We start from the raw sequence: 22,086 nt of genomic DNA on the forward strand, positions 1-22,086 counted from the left end.
GGCTAGTCTGAATTTCACTTCATTGTCCACGTTCTGGTTGGCTTGTACTGGTACATAATAAACAAGTTCGGAAATCAAGCTGCTTCGAGGGTTCCTTTCACTCAATCAAACGAGGGATAGAGTGGGACGAGAGATAGCGATATGACTCTCCGGTATGAATCATACTTGTTGATTACAGGATGACTCACACGAGAAATTCCACTTTCTGCATTGCCTAAAGACTGTTTTTGGAAGTCCACAGGCAACATTTTTTTAGCGTTTGGGTAAGAATCGCACTAAAGGAAGCATAGGCCTAAGATTGATTGGTTACACAGATAGTCCAGCAGCTGACTCTGGAACCGACACCTGATCCGTTTCAGTCAGCTGCTATTTGGGTGAGACGGCTGTGGTGACGACCCGTAGACGGCAAAGAGAATGGAACTTCCCATCCCACTGACATGACAAACATTAGCCATTTGATCAAATCACACAGCCTTAATGTGGGAAATTCAATTGCCAGTATATCTACGCCTAGTTCATCAGTCATCAGTGAATCAAACAGACTTAAAGACCATTGGCTAATTGATTAATTCGGAAAGTGCTCAAAATGCGTATGAAAGAGCATGTTTTGTTGTGGTGTACCTGCCAGAATCTTTTGACAAAATATGCCTGAAATAAACAATAGTCACTTCATAAGACTCACCATATTGCTCCTTAACCCCAAACTTGTATGACACGCATTTATGGCAAGATTGCATCGTGGATGTGGTACTACAGCCACATTCAGGTCCCACTCTGGATTGATCTGGGTGACTTGTGCAGATGATTTGCTTGAGATATTGTCTACTTTGTGACACACTATTTTTTCCTGCTGTTAGGTGTTGCACCAAGGATGCACATGCAAGTGCTGCTTCACTTTAATGCTTATGGTCAGTAAAACAAGCCCCATAACACTGCCACTAGCAGGCAATTATACCAGCATGTAATGAAAAGAAACAATTAAACCAAACTATAGGCTATTCTATTATATTAAAATCAATGTTACTGCCACAAATGGTTCAGGAATATGCAGCTCGTAAGTGACCACATCCACTGATGGTCTTTTTGAATAATGTATGTCTTCACGCAATGTAGTCCTTCATTTTACACTTAGGGCAGGGTGCTGCAGTGGTTTGGGATTTCGAATAGCTTTCATATATGCAAATTTACAATACAAATTGAGAACATGACCATCGTCACCAAAGATGCCCTTCATGAAGCACATGTTTTTGTTCATCATTTGCTTCATCTATTAGAGAATAGAGATCTATTCATCCGTTCATCAGGCTAGTATGCTTGTGAATAGACATTCAATCATCCCATTTCCAACTGCTCTTGTATATGAGAAGACTCAATATCAGGGATGAAAACAGGTGAGGGTTAAAAAAAAAGGAGAAAACAGGAATTATAGCGCAGTGTTGGCGTTTTTCTACCATGAACGGGCTCAGTGCCAGCGGGGGCCCAGGTTTGAGTTCAGCTTGAGGTCGTTTCCTGAACCCATTCCCCGTCTCTCTCCCTTGCTCATCTCCTGTCACCTCCTCACTATCCTGTCACATGAAGGCTAACAATGGGCCAGGCTTTATACGATGAGAGACAGAGGACAGTTGGCACTGCTTTGTACAAAACCCTAATGGGATTAGCATAAAGCGACATGGAATGTGTATTTTCCTTGAAATTGAGTTAACAACTGCACTTAAAACCCTTGTTTACGAGAACAATGTGTTTGCTGTACTTCTGAAGGATTTTGAAAGAGCTTAATGTACAACAGAAGCTCAATTACTCCAGTGGTTTTGTCTCTTGGAGATGGACTCAGTGTCGAGGCCTATTCTCAGTTGAGCAGTTGATTCACAGCCAGGCTAGGGGGTCTTGTACTCTTATACGTGTCTTATCACTGTTTGTTGCTTTCATGTCGGTATGCAGAATGTAAAGGCTTCTTTTGGCGATCCATTAGACCCCTTTTAGCACTGAAGCTACATTATACATATTTCAGTAGTACTGCTTACTAATTACTTATTAATCACAATTCACCTTAAATACAACTGATTTCTTCGATGCCCAGAATAACTCTTAAATAAGCCCATGCATGTGTTCTATGATCCACATTTAGTGATGATGACTATGCCTTGAATGACACACACAGGTTTTACAAATAAACTATTTTTATTTTCTACCTGGTAACAGAGACAGGATGTGTTATAAGTTGTGAGTAATTGGAAAACATTAAATAAAAAAGCATACTTTGAAACATGTCGTTTCATAAACCTATCAATTGACTAAGTATACTGTTTGAATTGTATGCATTCTACCAAGCAACAATGCATGGAGGAAAAATGTCCCTGATCGGTTGAAAAGAGGAAGAAAAAAAATCACACAAAAACTCCATAAAATACCATATCATTTTCTGTCATATGAAGACATCTATAATCAGAAGGTCAAATTATTATTATTCATATAATTATTATCATTGTAGTAATAATAATACCGCACCAGAGGAAATTCTCAAAATGTAATCTAAGGTGGCAGACTGTCTCTTGCAAAACAATCCAATTTCGGAATTCTTAAAAATTTTACTAGAACTCCATAGTATAGTATGACGTCTAAAAAATGGTTTTGTTGCCCTCAACAGCCACCAGCGAGGAGCAGCATTCTCCTATAACATTATGAAAATATTCTGGCCTAGGCCCTGGTCTTCTATTGAGACATGTAATGACCCCAAAATACCTTACAGACTGAGAAATTCCATTTTAATGCAGTCGATTTCATGACACTTTGAAGAAATCTGAGTGAGTGGTGGTCTGCAGTTTATATGACAGATCAGAAAGAAGTAACTGTGCCTGATAAAGCACACACACAAAAAAATAAATCACGACACTGATTCCCATCAAGGAATATTTGTCTTACAGAGCCATAACAGGGGAGTAGTTCAGTTAATTATCATTTTGGCAACACTCTCTAAACCCTTTTCACAGGTATTCCAAGGACACTCATCAAGGTGGACACCCAATTTCCCCATTAGGAAAAAAAAAAAAAAAAAAAGCAGAACAATTGACGTCATCAAGTCTGTGTGTTATGTTGTGGCAGCAGGGGGCGCTACTCTAACAAGTGCCATGTACTGTTGATGTCAAATGTCTGCTACCGGATGACATAATTAACCACGTATCTTGCTCAAGCAGAAGCCCTACAACCAGTTTTCAGTTGCCCACAGGAAAAAAAAAACCTTCCCATTTCTGATGTCAGTCTTTTGAATTTTAAGACTTTGGAGACTGACATAATAGTGAGCAAAGAAAACTGAAAGTGGTTTATACATCCAAGCCCATTTTAACTGGGGTCATTTACTAGGTATGCAGACCAGCCAGGAATAATAATGAACAGTCTGATGGAAACTAAATAAAGTATTGATTGTAGGCAAATCAGAGCCAAAAAAAGGAGGATCTAATGAAAAGGAAAAAAAAACTGGGGGCTATTGATGAAGACACAACGGGTCAGGGGTGGCCTTTTATTTACAGTCAGTTCCAGCAAATGAACTCGGAAGGCCAACGTGTTTTTTTTTTGTTTTTGTTTTTGTTTTTTGGTGGTGGGACACAGTCAGGGCAGGGTGGACAGGCAGGAAGTGGTGGTTATTCATCAAAAGATCCCTGCTATTCAACCCCGAAGGGATCTTGAGGCTTTAAAGACAGACAGCACTCATTCTTCAAAAAGGGAAGAGAGAAGGGGGGATAAACACAGAAAAGCAACAAACTTGGCAAAATATGATTAGAGAGGTGGATCAAAGGTGAACTTGAGCAGGAACAAGCAGAAAGCAGAGTGGGGCATTTCGCAGTTGTTTTTTAAATAAACAGTTCTCTTTATTAATCATTGAGACTTTTAAAGAGACTAAAAAAATACACACATAAAATAAGCAGACTTAAAATTGATGTGATCCATCATTAAAAGTAAAGGAAAAAAAAGATAAAATAAGAATTTCACATCCATGATGGAGTTTAAAAATCACTGGGTTTCAGAGACCCAAACCCCCTGGTGTCTGACCCCTTTACTCAGTCTACACATGTTCAATCCTGGTATCAGTGGTTGAGAGATTGTGTGCATGTGTATAAATGTGTTACAGTACAGACAGGCTGGTCCTCCCACTGACAAAAAAGATAAAAGCTTTGTGTTCAGCATCAATACACACAATACAGCCTGGGCACACACAGCAGTGGCTCCACCCAAATCTCCCCTCTTTGCACACACTTCTGTTCCCCTTTCGACACCGTGTGTCCCCATCCCATTCCATATCCCATTTTCTACTTTAAAAACAGCTTTTGTGCCTGGGTGGGCATTCTCACTGCTGCTTCTGAGGCCAGACACATCCCTATGACTAAGAGAAGGAGACATTTTTTTTAAGGGGGGTGGGTAAGGGAGAGGCAGGACGAGCACAAAGAATTTTACAAACCTCTCACACATACATACAGAAACACAAACATACCGCATCACCTCATACATCACCAGATAGTAATTACAAAAAAAATGAAAGAAAAAACAAACAAAAGAAGAAACAATAAAAGAGGGGAGGTGGCTAAAACCCTGGGTACAAGTTTTGCTTATGTTGCTGTTTGGTGATGTGGGGGCGCAAGATGGGAGGGAGGTAGAGAAAGAGGAGGGAGAGGAAAAGGAAATGTCGGGGGGAGGGGGAGGGTATCCAGCGGGTGTTATTTCTTGGCTTTTGCACCCTTTGCTGAATTTCGCGGCGGGGTGACTGGACGGCCTGAACCCATGCCTCCACCTCCGCCGTAACTGTACAGCTTCTTGTCTGCAGGCTTGAGAATCTGCAAATGAGACACACAGTCAGTCACACCAAACAGAGGAGTCGTAGCTCATCTTGAACTAGGCAGAAATATACAAGGTTATGACATAACAAGTAGCTGAGTGGCCAATTAGAAGGGAACAGTTTAGCCTGCAATTATGTAAATTGATCATTTTTCTGCAAACATGCCACAGCTCATCTTTGAGTACTAAACCATTGCACTGGACTGAAACAATGACCAGCAGACCACAGGCCTTCATGTGGTGTTGAGCTCACCTGGAAGGAACACATGAGTGTCTCGTCCACACTCATCATGGCTCCAGCGTTGTCAAACTCTCCACAGTAGTTGGGCGCAGAGAAGAGAGTGACAAGCTGCCTCTTGGCAAAGAACTCATAACCGTCCTCTACCACCTGAGAGGCAGAGAAAAAGAGAATGGTTACGACAGAGAATGAAGCTATGTTCAGAACATCCTCTCACTCAATGGTCCATACACAGTGAAATCAGCAATTTTGCACTGCTTTTCCAGTTGTAAATGTTATTCATTTGTATTATGCACTACAAAATACTGATAGGCAACAGAATTTAATTATACACTTTCTACAGTATATACCACAATTAAAAGGCAAGGTGAACCGGCACATAGGCCAACACTAATTCGTTTAGTCACCAGTCCATCACAAATAGCTGAGCAAACATATTCTTGAGAATAAGAACGTAACTACACTTCTATTTATAATTCCATGATTTCCAGTGAAAGAAGTCTCTTCTAAGCCCAGTACAAACCTGATGTGCCCTGCATATAAGATCCATGTCGTGTTTGTGCAGGAACTTGGCGACCACGTCAGCGCCGAAGGTGAAGGAGACTCCGCGGTCGTTCTCGCCCCAGCCCAGCACGTCCTTGTCAGGGTCAGCCCACAGCAGGTCACACAGCAGGCCCTGGTCAGGCACATCTGTGGGACGCATCACACGACGAATCTGCTCCATAGACTGCAGGTCAGGAGAGAGCCCTGTAGACAGAGGGGGAACAAACAAACAAACACATTAAGTTAGATTATAAACGCAGTGGACATAAATCTTACTGTAAACTGAGCACATTAGATCACACCACAGGCACTTAGAAAACAGTTCCATCCGAAACACATAAACGCAATGGAAATGTCCATAAACTGAGCACATTGTGCTATGCAAATAGCCACTGTTCCAGTGACATGGACGGATGTACTCACCACCATGGCAACAGAAGATCTTCTCATCTACGATGGCAGCAACAGGTAAACAGTTGAAGCAGTCTGTGAAGGTCTTCCAGAGCTTGATATTATACCGCCTCTTGCCTAATTGAAAAGGAGAGCACACAGACCACAGCATTAGAAAAAAAAGTGACGTGTGGATTTCCTGAGCATGCATTTTCTTACATCCATCACACACTGAGCAGACATCCTTCACAGAGAGGAAAAGAAGTCATCGGTTCGAGGTAGCAGAGCATGGTGGCCATTTTGTGGTCAAACAGGAAGTCTGCATGCACGTCTTCAAAATGTCTACACCTCGGTTCCCTCCACTACTGTGGCCTTTCGCAGCACATTCAAAGCACATGAAACAAATGTGCAGGTTCAACAGCCTGTTAAACCATGTGTCACAGGGTCCACACAAACAAATGGGCATGCTTAAACCCATCAATAGGATTAGGCCCTGATTCTAGAGTGTGTGTGTGTGTGTGTGTGTGTGTGTGTGTGTGTGTGTGTGTGTGTGTGTGTGTGTGTGTGTGTGTGTGTGTGTGTGTGTGTGTGTGTAGTACATGTGTGCCTGCATGTTTCTGGCATTAATAGGATTAGAACAACATTGCCTTTATTTGCAAAGTGTGTGTGTTGCACATGGATCTCAACTCCCTCACTGTACACTCTCAAGAATCAGCAGTTGGTCGATGTTAGGCTCATGCATTAGATATTAAATTAAATATTTAAGATATGTATTTATTTATTTATGAATGTATGTGTAATGCTTCATGGATACTGTGTTGAAGTAAAGTTTTTTTTTACCAGCATGTTTGTTTTAATGTACATTGATGAATATCTATGTAGATTTTGTTTATGTTCAAGATATTGAAGGTACCACAACTCTTCATGTCTGCAACACCACCCATATATTGAGTCAACTTTGGTTGCAAAAGGTATTAACCTTTGGAACTTGATTTTGTGTATGCCTTCATATGTGTGACTATTTACGAACATAAGACTCTGATTGATTGAGTCAAGATTGAGTCTTGAGTCAGTGTTAAACCAGAAGTTTGGAAGCTTTCAGGACACAAATTACTGAAGGGATTAGTGGAGCACTGATATCAAAGTAACAAAATGTGATGACAATTCAATAATAATAATAATAATAATAATAATAATTTAAAAAATCATCATTGAGTGTATCCATGAGAATTTACCAACTGCCATAGGCTACTCACACTCATCATAGAAACCATAGATGCGGTTGATGGAGGCGCACTCGTGGTTGCCGCGCAGCAGGAAGAAGTTCTCAGGGTATTTGACCTTGTACGCCAGCAGCAGGCAGATGGTCTCCAGGGACTGCTTGCCTCTGTCCACATAGTCGCCCAAGAACAGGTAGTTGCTTTCGGGTGGGAAGCCGCCGTACTCAAAGAGCCGCAGCAGGTCGTAGTACTGGCCATGCACGTCACCTGAAAATGGACAAATGGAATGCCTTTACACACACACACACGCAAGCGGAGGGAGGGGAGGTTGGGGAGGAAGTCTAAAAACAAAAAGTGATGCCAGCTAAAGGAGGTGACCTAGTTAGGCAGGGACTCTAAGGGCCAACACACAGGATGGAGAAGCGCACTGCGCTCAACGAATTCAGAGGCCAGTGACCAATGTCCACTTCTTGTCGCCACCCTTTCCCAAAGTTATCTTGGAAAACTAACATGCAGAAGGAGCACAGGAGCAGTCATTGGACACTGGAGTGTTCAGTGTTAGATGCACCGATCTTGGCCAATTGGCTTTTGAAGTTTGATGTGCCAATTTGAATGGTACTTGCGTGTGTCTGAATTAGTGTCACAAACATTGGACATGGCATTATGGTAGGAAAAAAAATTATCAAGAATTTAACACAGTGGAGTGTGCTTGCGGAGTGTAAAAAAGAAAAAAAGAGAAGATTGTCTTAACTTAGATTTGGTGGGCCCGATGTAAATTCAAATCACAAGCAGACTTGACTGCCATCATAATGAGACATGATGCCAGGTCCATGTGAGAACACAGAAATCAATCAATTTTTTTTTTTACATTATTTAAATGTAAACAGCCTTGATGCGCTGTTTGGCGCTGTTTGGCACTGTGATGCTTTTAAAAACCACATTGAATGAATCATTTTAATTGGGTGATTCATTACATTGGGCGCATTCCTTAGCACTGTGCCGAATTTCGGCGTTATCAAAGTCCTTACCATGGACAGGCTACTGATTTATTCTAGGCGTAGGAGTTACACCCAGGTGCTAATGCAGGCCTTTCCGTAAACTCTTTGTAGCCTAAGGTACCTGTGGCTACAAACACCTTTGGTGTCTCATCAATTCCATGATTCACTGTGCACTGATCTATTTTCAGCAATGGCAAATGCTACCAACACCATACAAACATTTGTATAACTTTTGAAAAATTGCCATTTTATGTTCACAATAAAACATTGATGGTCCCTGATCAATCATGGCCAATCAAGTAGTTCACCAGTGAAAACAGTCACTGGCAGATCGATTGGGGCATTTTTACTCAACGGAAATGAGCACAGATAGTACTTTCACAGGTGTGGCTCTTGATAACGCTTGTATAAGAACAAGTAGTGGTCTACAGGACAGCTGCTGCCACAGCAACAAATGTCATGGCATTAGCAGATAATCTTATCAGTCTGTGACGAGCACCTATGGTCTCGGCTAGGCTGTGCAAACACTATTCAGATATACAGAACCTGATAAAAACAAAAACAAAAACTCATACATGCCCCTGGGACTTACCACAGATCTTGAGTGGCGCCTCCAGCTCCAGCAGGATTGGCTGACTGAGGAAGATTTCCCGGGACTTGAGGCACAGGCCACGGATCTCGTTCTCTGTCAGCTGCACATTCTTGCCTGGCCGAGAGCCCTTCACTGAGGAGACAGATAGACGAGGAGGATTTAGACAGATCAGACAAAGACCCACAAACACACACAGGCATAGTCATTCACAAACATACACAAATAGAGAATACTGGGCCGACATATCACAAACATCAAGTAGACAGAGGGGAAAAAACCCTAGCCTAGCTAAAGAGAATGGCAGTGCATCGAGATGGACTGAGCGAGAAGCACTTCAAAGCAGGTCTCAGGGCTAAATCCCATTTACAGACACAAAAGAACACTGAGGCCTCAGTGAAAGGACAATTATGAGGGAGCACTTTGATCTGTGTGTGTGCGCGTGTGGGTCTTCATTAGTGTGTTCACAGAATATCCATCTCCCCCAGTGCACACCATATATAACAGAAAACAAGACCCTGTGCTTGACATAGGGGCAGACACACCCATATGCGAAACATGGTGGCATGCAGACACACAGGCCATACACACACACACACACACACACCCTGCACCAAGAGCACGTGAGGCGCAAAGCCTGAACGGTGATGTAACTACATCAGAGTCACTGCAATGAGGCAGACGGAGCGAATGAGGGAGGAAGAGCAAGAAAAGAGGACAAGTTCTTCATGAAGGACAGAGAACAGGGCTACGAGGGGGAAACAGTTGTCAAGAAAGGGAGGGTATAGAAGGGATGCTAGTAAGAAAACGAGTCAGGTGGAGAGATTAATACTGTAATATTGAGCTACTGAGTTGAGGGAAAAGACATTTTTAAAATGGCTAATGACCTAGAGGATGCTGAAGGGTAAGACTTGAGAAGGAGAGAAATGGAGGTCAGAGAGAAAGGGAGGGAGAGCGCATGCGAGAGAAATGCAAGGCATGTGGAGAGCAATTGAAGGAGTTCTCTCCCTCCTTCCCGCCCTTCGTTTGTTGGCTATACTGCAGTCGGGAGTCAGCTAGCATGTGCAGCAGTAGCTTAGAAGAAGCAGCCACAAGATGGATGTTTAAGACCCAAATGAATGTATGATCTCCTGCAGTGTGCACTCAGCTCCTGCGTCACAGGACGGGGAATAATATAGGGCACACTCCCCAGTGATGCTCTGAGAGTGCCAATAACACAAAATACAGCATGCCATAAGTTAAAAAGTAAAGTTAAAGTAAAGGACTTTGGCCGATGCATCTCTTCAATGAATCGGGATATTTTATGCAATTTTCTCATCTTTTCACCACCAAGTCAATAATGGTGTTAATTTTCGCCGTATGATTCAGACAAAATATGTTCGTCAAAGAAGTTTTTTTTCTTGCCTCATGTATGTGACACATTTCCATTGAATGTCGACTGTCTTTTCATTGCCCAGGTTAGAGCAGCCACACTGCCTCTATGATTGGCACATCTCAGGTGCGGCCCGAGCCACGGAGCAACTGAGAGTCAGCTAGAGAATAGAAGTGCTGCCTGTTTGTTCTGTGTGAGGCAAGGGTGTTGAAAGCCGTTCTAAGCAAAAATACTGATTGATCGTCTTATCTAAAATGGGAAAGTTGAGGCTACACATGTAGTATAATTACTGAAACCGAAAGTAGGCTATAATTACATAATGCCGACAAAAGTCAACATATCATTATGTGAATGATAAATGAGTGTGAATGTTTGCTGGTGCAATCTCTCTCCTATGTACAAGGTTAAACAAATTTATGTGACTGCTTTCTGGTGACAACTGGGCAACTTACTGGTCTGACCTTCAGTACAAGGTCACCCATTGGGTATTTAGGCCCATGACCAAAGGCAAATTCTACATAGAAAGATAGTGCACGGTGAGCAGCAGAGACGCTCCTGGTGTGTCAGCTATGCATTCTCCGTTGTGCTGATGCTGCAGGACAGAATGTGCAAACTAATTCACAGGCAACTAAATAATCATTAACTTAGCTAGACTAAAACTATAAAGGAGTAAAATGTGACTAGAACAATTGAGTTTTTGTCAGAAATAAGACGAATCAAAAATGTCTGCCAAAATTATCACTGGTCAGTGATGTGTCTCAAATGGATTATTTTGCCAGCCTGAGCGAAAGCATTCATTTCTAACAGGCTGCTGACAGATGAGGCAGATTTTTCATCGTGCTGAAAACATTTTTTTGCACTTGTTTACTTTTCATTCTGTATTTCCTACAATGACAAAATGGGAGACAATGGAAATGCTTTCGGTTTGATGGACTCATTTCTTACTTTCAGATTTGTGGGACAGATGGAGTACTGATTTTCAGCTACTTTAAAGACCAATTTTTGTCTTTTCCACAGATATAGAAACTTTTTCAGTAGTTAATAAACGGTGAATTTAATGTTCAAATGCTGTTCAACTTGGTCTTTGTTCGTATTACTGACTTTTCCCCACCCCTTGCCAACAGCACTTATGTCAGGTCAGCCAATAAGGGCCGTTCCCGTCACGCAAATTATGTTTCTGAGCGTACACATACATCAAAGGTGGACAACTACCAACCAATGTCTTACCGGTCAATATCAATACTTTCATTGATTTATTAAGTACAATGCCCACCATTTTAGCATGACTTGAAACAAAACATGGGCACTCAAAATGAAGGTTTGACAGGGATGGTGACATCACCAGCTTTCCTTCAATATATCGTGTTCAATGGCACCTTTCCCTTCACATGTCAGTACATGTTCACACCACTGTGTGACGGCTGTCTTCTGCCCTGGCACAACGACAGCCTGGAGGCCCTTTGCTGCTTCACTCAGATACACAGTGGCCTCTGCTACCTCCAAGTCCCACCAGCAGCCCGCAAACACAACCAACTTCAAGCCAGCTGAGCAGTTTTATTTGTTGCAAGCACACGCACAAAGGGAATCCTATCCGACTCCAATCGCTTCCTGTGACACACTGCTGTGTACGTGAGGGGTTTTTTTTGCCTGCAGACTGTGTGTGTTGTTCCCTTAAAACATTGGGTACAACAGCACTCCTCAAACATGGCCTATTCGACTCTACACTCTGCCCCAGGCCAAATAAGACCGAGCAGCAGGGTGGAGGGGAGTCACACTGCCACATGACGGGAGAGGGAAAACAGATGAGGGCTGGAGCGTGTGGGCGTAGCAGGATAAAAACAGGCGGCTCAGAGAAAAAGGGAGAGTCGGGGAGAGCCAGCGCGAGAGAGGGGCGTTTGCGTGGCACTGACGCGTGTTGAGGGTCAATGACAAGCTGGTGAAAAATCTGAGCAGAAAAATCCCATGCTGCTGCTGCTGCTTGCTTTTATTAAAACAGACTGTATTTCAAACATAAATTACGAGCTTATTACTTTATTACTCATAACTACTACATTACTTTTCAGAACTCGTCAAACTAGTGCGCTTTGCTTCACAAACACACATTTGTACTTAATAAGCCTGTGTGCTTGATGCACTCACTGTGATCCGTGAAACACATGGTACCATGAAGACACTAATCACTGTAACAAAAACAACTTCTCAAGGCTGTAGGCGTTATCACTCAGTCATCTTCTAGTTATTCAAAACGCATCACCCTTAACAGAACAAACTGCATTCCAGTCAGAGGCACCTCTGTCTGACCCAACCACCACTATAAACATTGGGAATACGAGAACAGATCAACACTACAATATGTTTGTACACATCATAACCACCATTCTGAACATCCTCTCCAGCTTTGAGAGATGTTGTGTGGGTTTGAGGACATGGCGGGTGCAGTGAGCATGTCTGCTCTTTGGGCCCAGTGTGTGTGTGTGTGTGTGTAGGGGGGCCCTAGTCGGCGGAAGCCCTTGAGCTGAGTGTGGGGGAAAGTGAGTATTAATAGGACTGCGTTGCTTGTCACTTTAAACCAGGATTAAAGCCGGCTAAAGCCTTGCCAGCGCTTACTCTAAACTTAGCCACTGGGGCCAATAAGCAACAGTGAGCTTAGAGGGGACGGAGAGTGTGGGGAGTCAGGAGAGAGCTCTACTCAAAGGCTTTCTGAGAAAACACACAAACAAACAGTAAGGGGTTAGACGACCACAGCCCCATGCAGAATAAAAAAAAAGTGTAATGCTGCACTTGACATGCTACGAAAGGTCTTTCTCAATCAACAATCGGCCTCTCTCTCTCACACACACACACACACACACACACACACTAGTTGCAAACACAAGTGAGACAGTGAATTCCCTGTTGGTCAGGGAGCTGATGGTAATCCTTAATGATGTGTCACACCATGACCCCTCTTAATTGGTTTTCCTTGCCCTTCAGACAGTGATCACAAGGCTGACCATGTGTGCGACTCTCCCTGCCTGCTTTGTCAGGTACTAAGCCTGTGATGTCACACGTGTAAACATGCGGCGTGAACATGCCGAGTCCTGATCACAAAGCTGCAATACACCTGAGGAGCTGAGAACTTGTGTTTGTCACACAACTAGTATAATGTTCAATAATGCTAACATATTCAACAAGATGACAGCCTCAAGCTAAACACATAAATTTGTCATTTTGAAGTAGCTGCTACTCTCTGCATTAAGTTGGTTTCTGGTGCTTCAACAAACTGCTTGCTGCACACCAAGTGGTTAAAAGGGGTTTGCATTGAGTGCTAATGTCTACACAGATGCATTCTTGCAGAAGGGAAACAAAACAACTGCAAGGGTTGTGTGCAGATTATGCCTTGAGCCAAAAGATCCAACTGTCGCTTTGCAACACTGAATATTCTCTGGATACCATTTTTAAAATGCAGGGGGGGGAGGCTTCCAAACAGTGTTTTTTGTGGGACAAATATCCGTTAAAAAAAAAATCCCTTCAAAAATTAGCCTTGCATTAGCATTATGTTATAATGGAAGATGAACAACAACTACCCAGGAACACCCAGACCCAGCTCATGATTATCATGGTAAAGGCTTGCAGAGGCTTAGTGATGTAATAGGTCTGACTAAACCCTATTCCGTGGACGCTCACATATGGACTGTGTGGCACAGGCTTCAGTTGAGGAGCTATACTTCACTGTAGCATGAAACATTCCAGTGATGGCTGAAACCTTCACAAAGGCCCAGTGAGTCTTCATCAAAGACACCAGACCATATATTTCGTAGAGGAAGCGCCAAGGCAAGAAGCTAAATTCTGTTGCCACGCTTGTTGTCACAGTGTTTTTCGTGAGCACAGAGCTCCGAGTGCTTTTAGGAATCAAAGCTTTCATTTATATTATCAGACTCTGTCATGCATCACTTGCCAGCCAGGAACTGTAAATGAGCTGCAGTATAAATCCCTTTGTTTGGTCTGGCGTTTGGCTGCACCCCACGGGCTGGCCTGGATGCCGGGTGAGAGGAGGATCTCTCCTGAACCGCTTTAAACCCAAAGTGCCCATCATCTGGTGTGTACTTTCTTCAGGCCCAGAGGAGAGACAAAGCCACAGTGGCAGTGCGAGAAGCCAAATCCACCTTCAAGCCTGCCTTAAGCCCGGTTTATGCCTCATCAGAACTGACCTCAACCAAGACATCAGACTAGTCAGTGAGAATGAACCGCCTCTGAGAGTTCGACTGAGTGAAAACCTAAAGAAACACAAGGGAGCCAATGATTTGTAATGCTTACATTTAAAAAAAAAAAAAAATTGAGATTGGAATATGTTACACAAAAACAGAGGATGAAAGATTTGTACCAGTCACAAAACCAGTTAACCAATTGTGTTTGGGACCTAGTCCTTACGATTCAGTGATTCTTCATATGCACTGAAGTCAGTTAATTTGTTGCGGAATAAGTAGATGTACTAAAGATTTGTATTCATAATGCTGTTTTTAGATTAGATTAAGGTATTCAACCTAATGAATACACTTAATATACAAAGAAAAGCAGTTTTGCATCCAACCAGTGGCGCAATGAATAGGCCGACAGGTCAAAGTGTGCATCCATGAAATGAGTCACTAGACTGTTTCATTCAGACAGTAGGGAGCCTACTTAAGGTAGCTGAACGTTTTGTGGCTAAAGCAGCCCTAATGAAAATGCCATGATATGAAGGATTTTTGGGAACCAACAAGTGACGTAGAGGCTAAATAAGCACTATCAAACTAAATTAGTAGTAGGTTAGATTGGGCATAAAGCCCGTGATAGCAGGAAGCAAACGATTCTGGTGATTTTTTTCTTTCTTTGAACTTGTAAATCTGATTGAATAGTGTGTGAATTATCAATCGTTTGCTGGCAATTGCCACAAACTTCTACCTCTGGCCTAATTTGAGTAGACCTCGGTTGGCAGAAACTTCTGATTTAGACTAAACAGATCAATAGGCCAACAGGAATTGTTCGCAAGGTGTTGTATACCTCACAGAGAAATCCGCACTTCAAAACAAACAAAGTCTCTCAGTCTCACGCACATTAATCGTAATGTCATACGCAAAGCTGTATCGTACCAGTGCTACATTCGTAAATCAACCACGCTCAGAACATTTTTTTTATGGCAGCAAGTGTGACAAACAGGCTGTCACACTGTACAGCCCTGCTTATACTCAGTGATTGTGGTGGACTGACAGTGGAAAACATAAAAATAGAGGTGCTGGGGGTCTAGCCAGAACTAACTGCAAGTATGCATTTCAAGATGCATGAGCTATGCCGTGTTTAAAACAAGGGCCTTACAACTATACATAACATTAAGTGTATGGTGTTTTGCAGGCAGTCCGTTTATGCGTTTAACTGTCCTTGTCACATTACTATATTACACTAAAAAAAACTATAGTATACACCTATTCCAAAGAAACACACACACACACACACAACTCAATGTTGTTTTGTATAGAAAGTAGTGATGCTTGTCTCACACACACACACACACACACACACAACTCAATGTTGTCTTGTATAGAAAGTAGTGATGCTTGTAAGGATTGAAACCAAATTCAAGTACAGGCTAATATAAACAGCAAGGAGACATTCACTGAGGGAAGCGATCAACCTACATCAAAGATGCTACATTTATGACAGATGGCACCATCAGACACCTTGGCACAGGTTCTGAGGTGCACACAAAGATAAAGGACAGGAGTGGGAAAAGATCACCATGATTACATAAGGGGATATAAATGCCATCATTACCAAGCCAGTATATTTTCCTCCCGCATCTGGTGGTAAACAGAATCATAGCTCATATTGTGTACAAAACATTCATGGCCAGAACACTAATCATCCAAGTCAAACTGCACACATGTTAGGGAAGTGGGGGGATGGAGGCGGAGAGAGCGATAGGGGGAACTAGGCTATCTGACACACACACCTGTTAGGACAACGCAATGGTTCCAAGTCCGATTTTTATCACAGGCCCTCTTCCCTTCTGCTGAAGGCTTTAAAACAGCTCAATCGATATATATGGCTGCCAAGGAGTCATGGCAACAGGTTGTCACACGTTCATTTTTCATACCTACACTTCTCAAACAGTAGGCCGTCAAGTTATTTAAAGAAACTTGAGAAAGTTAAATGAATAAAAAAACAAAAGTGGTTGCATCGTCTTGGCAATTAAGCCTGGACTGGGAAGTGACAACACATTAGAGGGAACACTAAATTGTAACCAACAAGGGCTTACCCTTTTGAAAGGCCACAAAGATAACCTCTCAAACAGAAGAACAGATAGCTAGCCATTTGCTGGCAGAGGGCTAGGAAGGGTTACTAGCATATCAAACAGCCCCTAGGTGCTTGTGTTATGCAACACACACTTGCTGTGCAGATCAGACATTATTACCTGCTTTCTCTGTTTCTACTTGGCTATCTGGCCCGGAGACAGGCAGACAGATTTGCTCTTCGTTTACCTTCTTTGAAACGGTCATAACAAAGCCCAATAAAAATCCAATAAAAAGTGGTAAAGCAAAGTGCAAGGAGGGTGTAGTCAAATGCATGAGGTAGAACCTCCTGCTTCTTATCACACACCCTGAGAGTGCGTCTGATGCATTAGCAGTTGACAACATATAGGCTAGGCTAGAACTCAGACAGACTAACAGCCATTAGCCAGTTTCTCTAGATGCCTCTGTCAGATGTTTCATGTGAGGGCCACGAAAGGGATTTAGCAATATGGTTTTTACCTTAAAACACAGCTCTAGGACATAAAACAAACTGCTCTGCATGGTTTTAAACCATATTCTGTACAAACAAGGCCATGACCAGATCACTCAACAACGGTTTTGTGCAGCATGTTATGAGTAGAATGTGAAAAAAATGTTACGCAGATTGCAATGAATTACTTATTGTTCTGTTCTAAGCAAAGATTTTCCCAGTCAGTCATCTGCCTGCTCCTGCATGGCCTACATTTAAATTTAGCACAACGGCGAACCCGAAAACACTGCGTAACAAACAGGCCCACTCCTCTAGATTCTTTGCAGGGGGAGGTTCTCGGTGTCCTGCATCCTGCAATCTCTTAAGGTCAGCAACAGGCCTGGAGTGTTTTTTCGACATCCATTTGTCTCCAATACTCAACATTTCACATTGCCATAAATTACAATTAGGTGTTCACAGCTTAGAGTCCAGGATTATGGTCTTGAGTCAAAGAGGAAGGGTTTGTGTGGTCAACTTTTTTTGCTCATGAAATGTATACAAGGGTGTCCGGACTAACATTCACAATTTTCTTGCTTTACATTCGTTTATACTAAATTTGATTTTATCTGGAACTTTGGAGTTGAGTTTTAGATTTGTGCAAATTCATATCGAACTTATATCAATTTCCTGTTGCCGTCATGTATGAGATCTGCCTCTCCATACTTGACTCTACAAATCCAGTAGGCCTACTTCCTACAGTATTTCCCACCCAATGGTGGCTGCACTAAGTTCAACCGATATGTAGATGTCTGCTAGCTAAGATAACAGTGTCTGTTTGAATACAGCATTTCATTACTTTAACAATATTGTATCAGATGTTGAGGTTGAGGATTTAAATATCGGTGATCAGAAATATCTTCAACTTCCTTGATCAGTGCCAACCAGGTTGAAACAGAGAACACAGCAAGCGAGATGGAGAGGCACATGTACAGATTGAACGCAAGATATACCCACTTCCTCAACGGCAAGGACCAAAAACTCACCAGTGTGGCATAGATTAAAGTTAACTTGTCTTGCTCCAGCCAGTCAAGGCAGAAAATACTAGAAGGTATTGGAGACATATAGCCACTACGGGGCCTCATAGCATTTATTCGTGAACAGACGTGCAATTAAATATCTATCACTTGCTAAAAGTGAGATCACCCTTCTACTGACCGATTTACTGAAAAGGGACAACTGACAGGGTAGGTGCTTTTTGTTTTGCCAAATTAGGCAATAAAACGGACAAATAGTAAGACGATAGAGGGGCTAACATCAGCATATCTTGTGCATATTCCTTTAAGAGAAAAAAAAACATGAAATTCAGAGTTTTATCTTATCACACTTAAAAGTCCAAGAGGTCAAAAAGATGTGGATGTGACTGGGATATCTAATTTCCATCTATGCTATTCAGCAGCAGGAGGTATTATACTGTATTATACTGAATAAAGTGCATTTAAATTACAATCATGAAATCACACTTGATACAGTACCAGCACTTGATACAGTACCAGTAACGACAAGTGTTAGAAATTGAGGCTTCAAAAGAAGCTACAACTTAACTTTACTGAGCATCCAGAAATTCTAGGATGCACAGCATAGCTTATCAAGTGCATCATTGCTCTAACAGCCAGTCCAATTCCAAAAGAAAGTGTGAAATTCAGATGTTTCACGTTACAGGAATATTATTCACTTGGTGAAAGATTTGTACGGCCATCAATTTCAAACATTATAAAAATAAATAATTGATTCAAAATCCCTGCAAACTACCCAACTCAATATCCAACACCGTTTTCAGCCAGAATCCCTTTGCCCTACCACTACAGTGCCCTCCCTTTGCCCTACCACTACAGTGCCCTCAAATGTGTAGTGTTCCTTCAGAAGAGGTCAAAAGAGGTAGGGGGTTAAAATATTTACCTAGGAAATGGGACAACACTAGTCTTCTGACTAAATCTGCAGGACAGTTCAAAAACGGATTAATCTATCGATGATGACCAGATAGCATACGCTTTCCCTTAAATAGGCCAACCAGAACTTGCTCCGTTTCAGAGTAAACTGAAGAAAACACTTTATTCACCTAGGCTACCTTTTATAGCATTGCACAGCCGTCCATCAAACTCAATTTCATAATTAATCGTAGAAGTACGACAATTAATACACAAATTAGTGCAACACATTAAATATTTCAGTGTTACACCTGCAAGCTTAAATTCCCATGTTACACTAATACATATGAGCGTAGAGGTGCGGAAAATGTGCCGTTGAATTCTAGCATAATATTCAACGTCGTTTGTACAAAGTTTCATTGACATCGTAAATGGGAATTTTCTGACAAATGACAATAGCCCAATGAACTAATTACATATTGATTTACATCTATGTTGATTTGAGGAATTATTTACTTAACGCTCTTTCTAGTGACAGTTTTGGAATCTTCAAAAAGTGATATTTGTTTATCTATCTAACCAATCAATTCTCATTACAGAATTGTGGTTTGTATGATTATGGTTTTATTTGCATTCTAGCATTCTGTCATATTCTATTAGGGCCTAGTCTCTTACTAATATTGGCATTTGAGAAAAATGTAATATATATTTAAACAGTCAATTTTATAATGTCATGTTCATCACTTTGGACGAAAGTGTCTGCTAAGACCAATTAACATAACATATGCCAATAGATTAGATTTTTTACATGATTAAGGAAAAGATATCCTAGAGGGTTCAAGCTTCTTTAACTTCCTGCTTCAGTGTTTGCTAGGTTTTCAAGGATTTTTTTTCTATCCCTTTCGAAACTAGCTAGTATCTGAAAATACTCCCATTTGGAGGATTATTAGAAGGGGATAGATCACACTACCCCCTCGGGATCCTAGCACTACATGGGTAGGGCAAATCGGTAAGCAGGAGGAGTATTGGATTCAGTTAGCTACTTAGTTAATAAAAAGCGATGGTGTTTTGAGGGACGATACATTTGAATGGCCGAGTTAACAACAAAAAAAACAATAGTATCCCACACGAGAAACTACAGGAATTCCATTACACCATCCTGTAAAATGTGTTTGATACAGATTTTCTTTTCTGGAATCTCACTGTGAGTAAAGGCATCTTCCATCACAGAAACAAAATAAAAGACTCAACACTTTCCATTCTAGACTAAATTAATGGTCTGTTCAGATAATTACACTTCGTGTGCAATATACATAAACCCATTAAAAGATCTGGCAAGTTAATCAGTGTCATTTAAGCAATCACCCTTGATTTAAAATTACTAAAAACACCAGCAGGGTTTATTTTAATACTAGCTACGGATGTTTTCACAACGACCGTTATGGTTCAATGATAAACAGTGTTGATTGCTTGGTGTTACCTTCTCCCTATCTGAACTACTGAACTGGACTCCCAGTGCGCATTTTTGACCCATCTCACAGTTCGATACAATTGCAGCCTGTGCTGTCTAAATGCATTCATCCATAGTCTGTTTAATGTCTTACAAAAAGTGAACCTTTAAGGGTGACTTTAAATTCTTCAGTCGACACTAAGAAAGGCTATCTATTCTACAGACACTGGCGAAATGGAAGTCCAGGAGGGAAGTAGTTTTTTAGCTAGCTGTTTTAAGTCAAAACAAGAGGTCTGTTGTCCCTACTCCACAACTTAACATCTTGTCACCTGATGCCACACAAGGTGACTTTGCTAACGCTAGGTTAGCTAGGCTGCTCCAAAACTCTTAACATGTCATACTCGACCAATAGTATTACCCTAAGCAACCCAGTTGTATAGTTTATGGGTTTGTAACCAGAAACAAGAGCTAACGACTATTTGGGAGCCATTACGGTTCCACTCTGAACTGCTACTTAAACTAGCTAAGGATAGCTAGGATAATATCGTATGGTAGCACAGTTGAGAAATGGGAGCTGCTGACCATGATCAATTATCGAACAAATAACATTCGAAATCTACCTAGATTGCCTATAAATATGCTCCAGTGAACTATATAGACGTTTTTATATTTGATTATAGTCTAACATAATGTCATCTGACACTGAATGAGATTCCAAACTAGAGACATGCTATGCTAAATGGCTAACCTAAGCTAAATGTATTTAACTGGAGTGCTAGCTATCTGACTAGCATCCTCCCATAGGAAAACTTGTTACAGGAAAACCCTGTTTTTAACGTTGATATTCTATGAAAATATACAATGCAAAATTATTAACAGACAATAACACTCATTCTATTATGTTGTTACAACATATTGAAATGCAAAGAAAGAACATTCAAGCGACTCTCACCTTCCAGGAGACGCTGTATTATGGAGTCGATGTTTAATTTGTCCGGCTCCGCCATTTTAATTAATTTTTGAAGATTTTTTTCAGGCAGTCAGGCTTTCCGCTTGGTATAATTTCGCAGATTAATCAAAAGTAGCTAAGGCCCCAACCCACAGTGGGCGAAAGGTATAAAACGAATATTTTCTTTACAGACTAGTTTGCTGGCTTTATTTCCTTTGTCGTTTGGTTGTTATGCTAGCTGCCTTGCTGTCTGTTCGCAGCTAGCACGCCGATATAGCTTTATGGCTAGCAGAGTTAGCTACCCGTATAATCGATGAATACCCAATAGTATATATCTTCATAAAATACAAAAATATATATATGTTCAAGAAATATTTTCCATCCGACTGATTCCTTCCGTTTTTATGGACCAGAGACCTGTCCACTAAAGTTCCTCTCCTTTTCTTCTCTTTCAGGTCTCCCTTCCCCTTTCCCCTTCGGAACTTTAAAAAGGCCGTATTACTCAGAGGTAGCTTGAGGGGGGAAGATACATTATGCGTTCTTTAGCTTTTCGGCACACTGATTGGGTTACACGAGATTTTCAAATCGAGGTAGAAGATTGTCATTGGTCCGATTCCACGTCCGTTTCCAACCGAAGTCCCACCCAAAAGCTGTGTGTAAAGTGACGTAATAGATTTGAAAAGGGATGGGGCGATTCGAGGCGATTAAAAAATACTGTGCCTTTTGGCTTAAGAAGAGGTTATACGTTTATGCTCTGTCTGAGAATGTTGATTATATTCGTGGTCTCTATTTGGGATACATTTTGTCATATGTGACGTTCTTTTGAGACAGGTGTAACAGTCTGCTGGATCCGTGTCGCACTCCCATATTGCAT

General features: G+C 41.6%; 1 protein-coding gene across 1 annotated transcript; it reads right to left on the bottom strand.

Moving 5' to 3' along the window:
* Window positions 1-3,838: 3,838 nt before the first annotated feature.
* ppp1caa (protein phosphatase 1, catalytic subunit, alpha isozyme a) lies at window positions 3,839-21,713 on the bottom strand. Its single transcript, XM_062531764.1, has 7 exons — window positions 21,216-21,713; window positions 8,806-8,937; window positions 7,252-7,482; window positions 6,029-6,133; window positions 5,586-5,809; window positions 5,078-5,212; window positions 3,839-4,823 (listed from the first exon to the last, which is right to left on the bottom strand). Exons 1-7 carry the CDS (start codon window positions 21,268-21,270, stop codon window positions 4,707-4,709), a joined length of 999 nt encoding a protein of 332 aa, XP_062387748.1. The 5' UTR covers window positions 21,271-21,713; the 3' UTR covers window positions 3,839-4,706.
* Window positions 21,714-22,086: the final 373 nt, after the last annotated feature.

This window comes from Sardina pilchardus, chromosome 3 (assembly GCF_963854185.1).
Source record: "Sardina pilchardus chromosome 3, fSarPil1.1, whole genome shotgun sequence".
In the NCBI taxonomy this organism is placed as follows: domain Eukaryota; kingdom Metazoa; phylum Chordata; class Actinopteri; order Clupeiformes; family Clupeidae; genus Sardina; species Sardina pilchardus.

Coding starts and splice junctions, on each gene's coding strand:
- ppp1caa (XM_062531764.1), bottom strand. CDS start 21,270: ATGGCGGAGCCGGACAAATTAAACATCGACTCCATAATACAGCGTCTC. Junction 7,483..8,805: donor GGCGCCACTCAAGATCTGTG/GTAAGTCCCAGG, acceptor GTCCATTTTCAG/GTGACGTGCATGGCCAGTAC. Junction 5,810..6,028: donor GATCTTCTGTTGCCATGGTG/GTGAGTACATCC, acceptor CTCTGTCTACAG/GGCTCTCTCCTGACCTGCAG.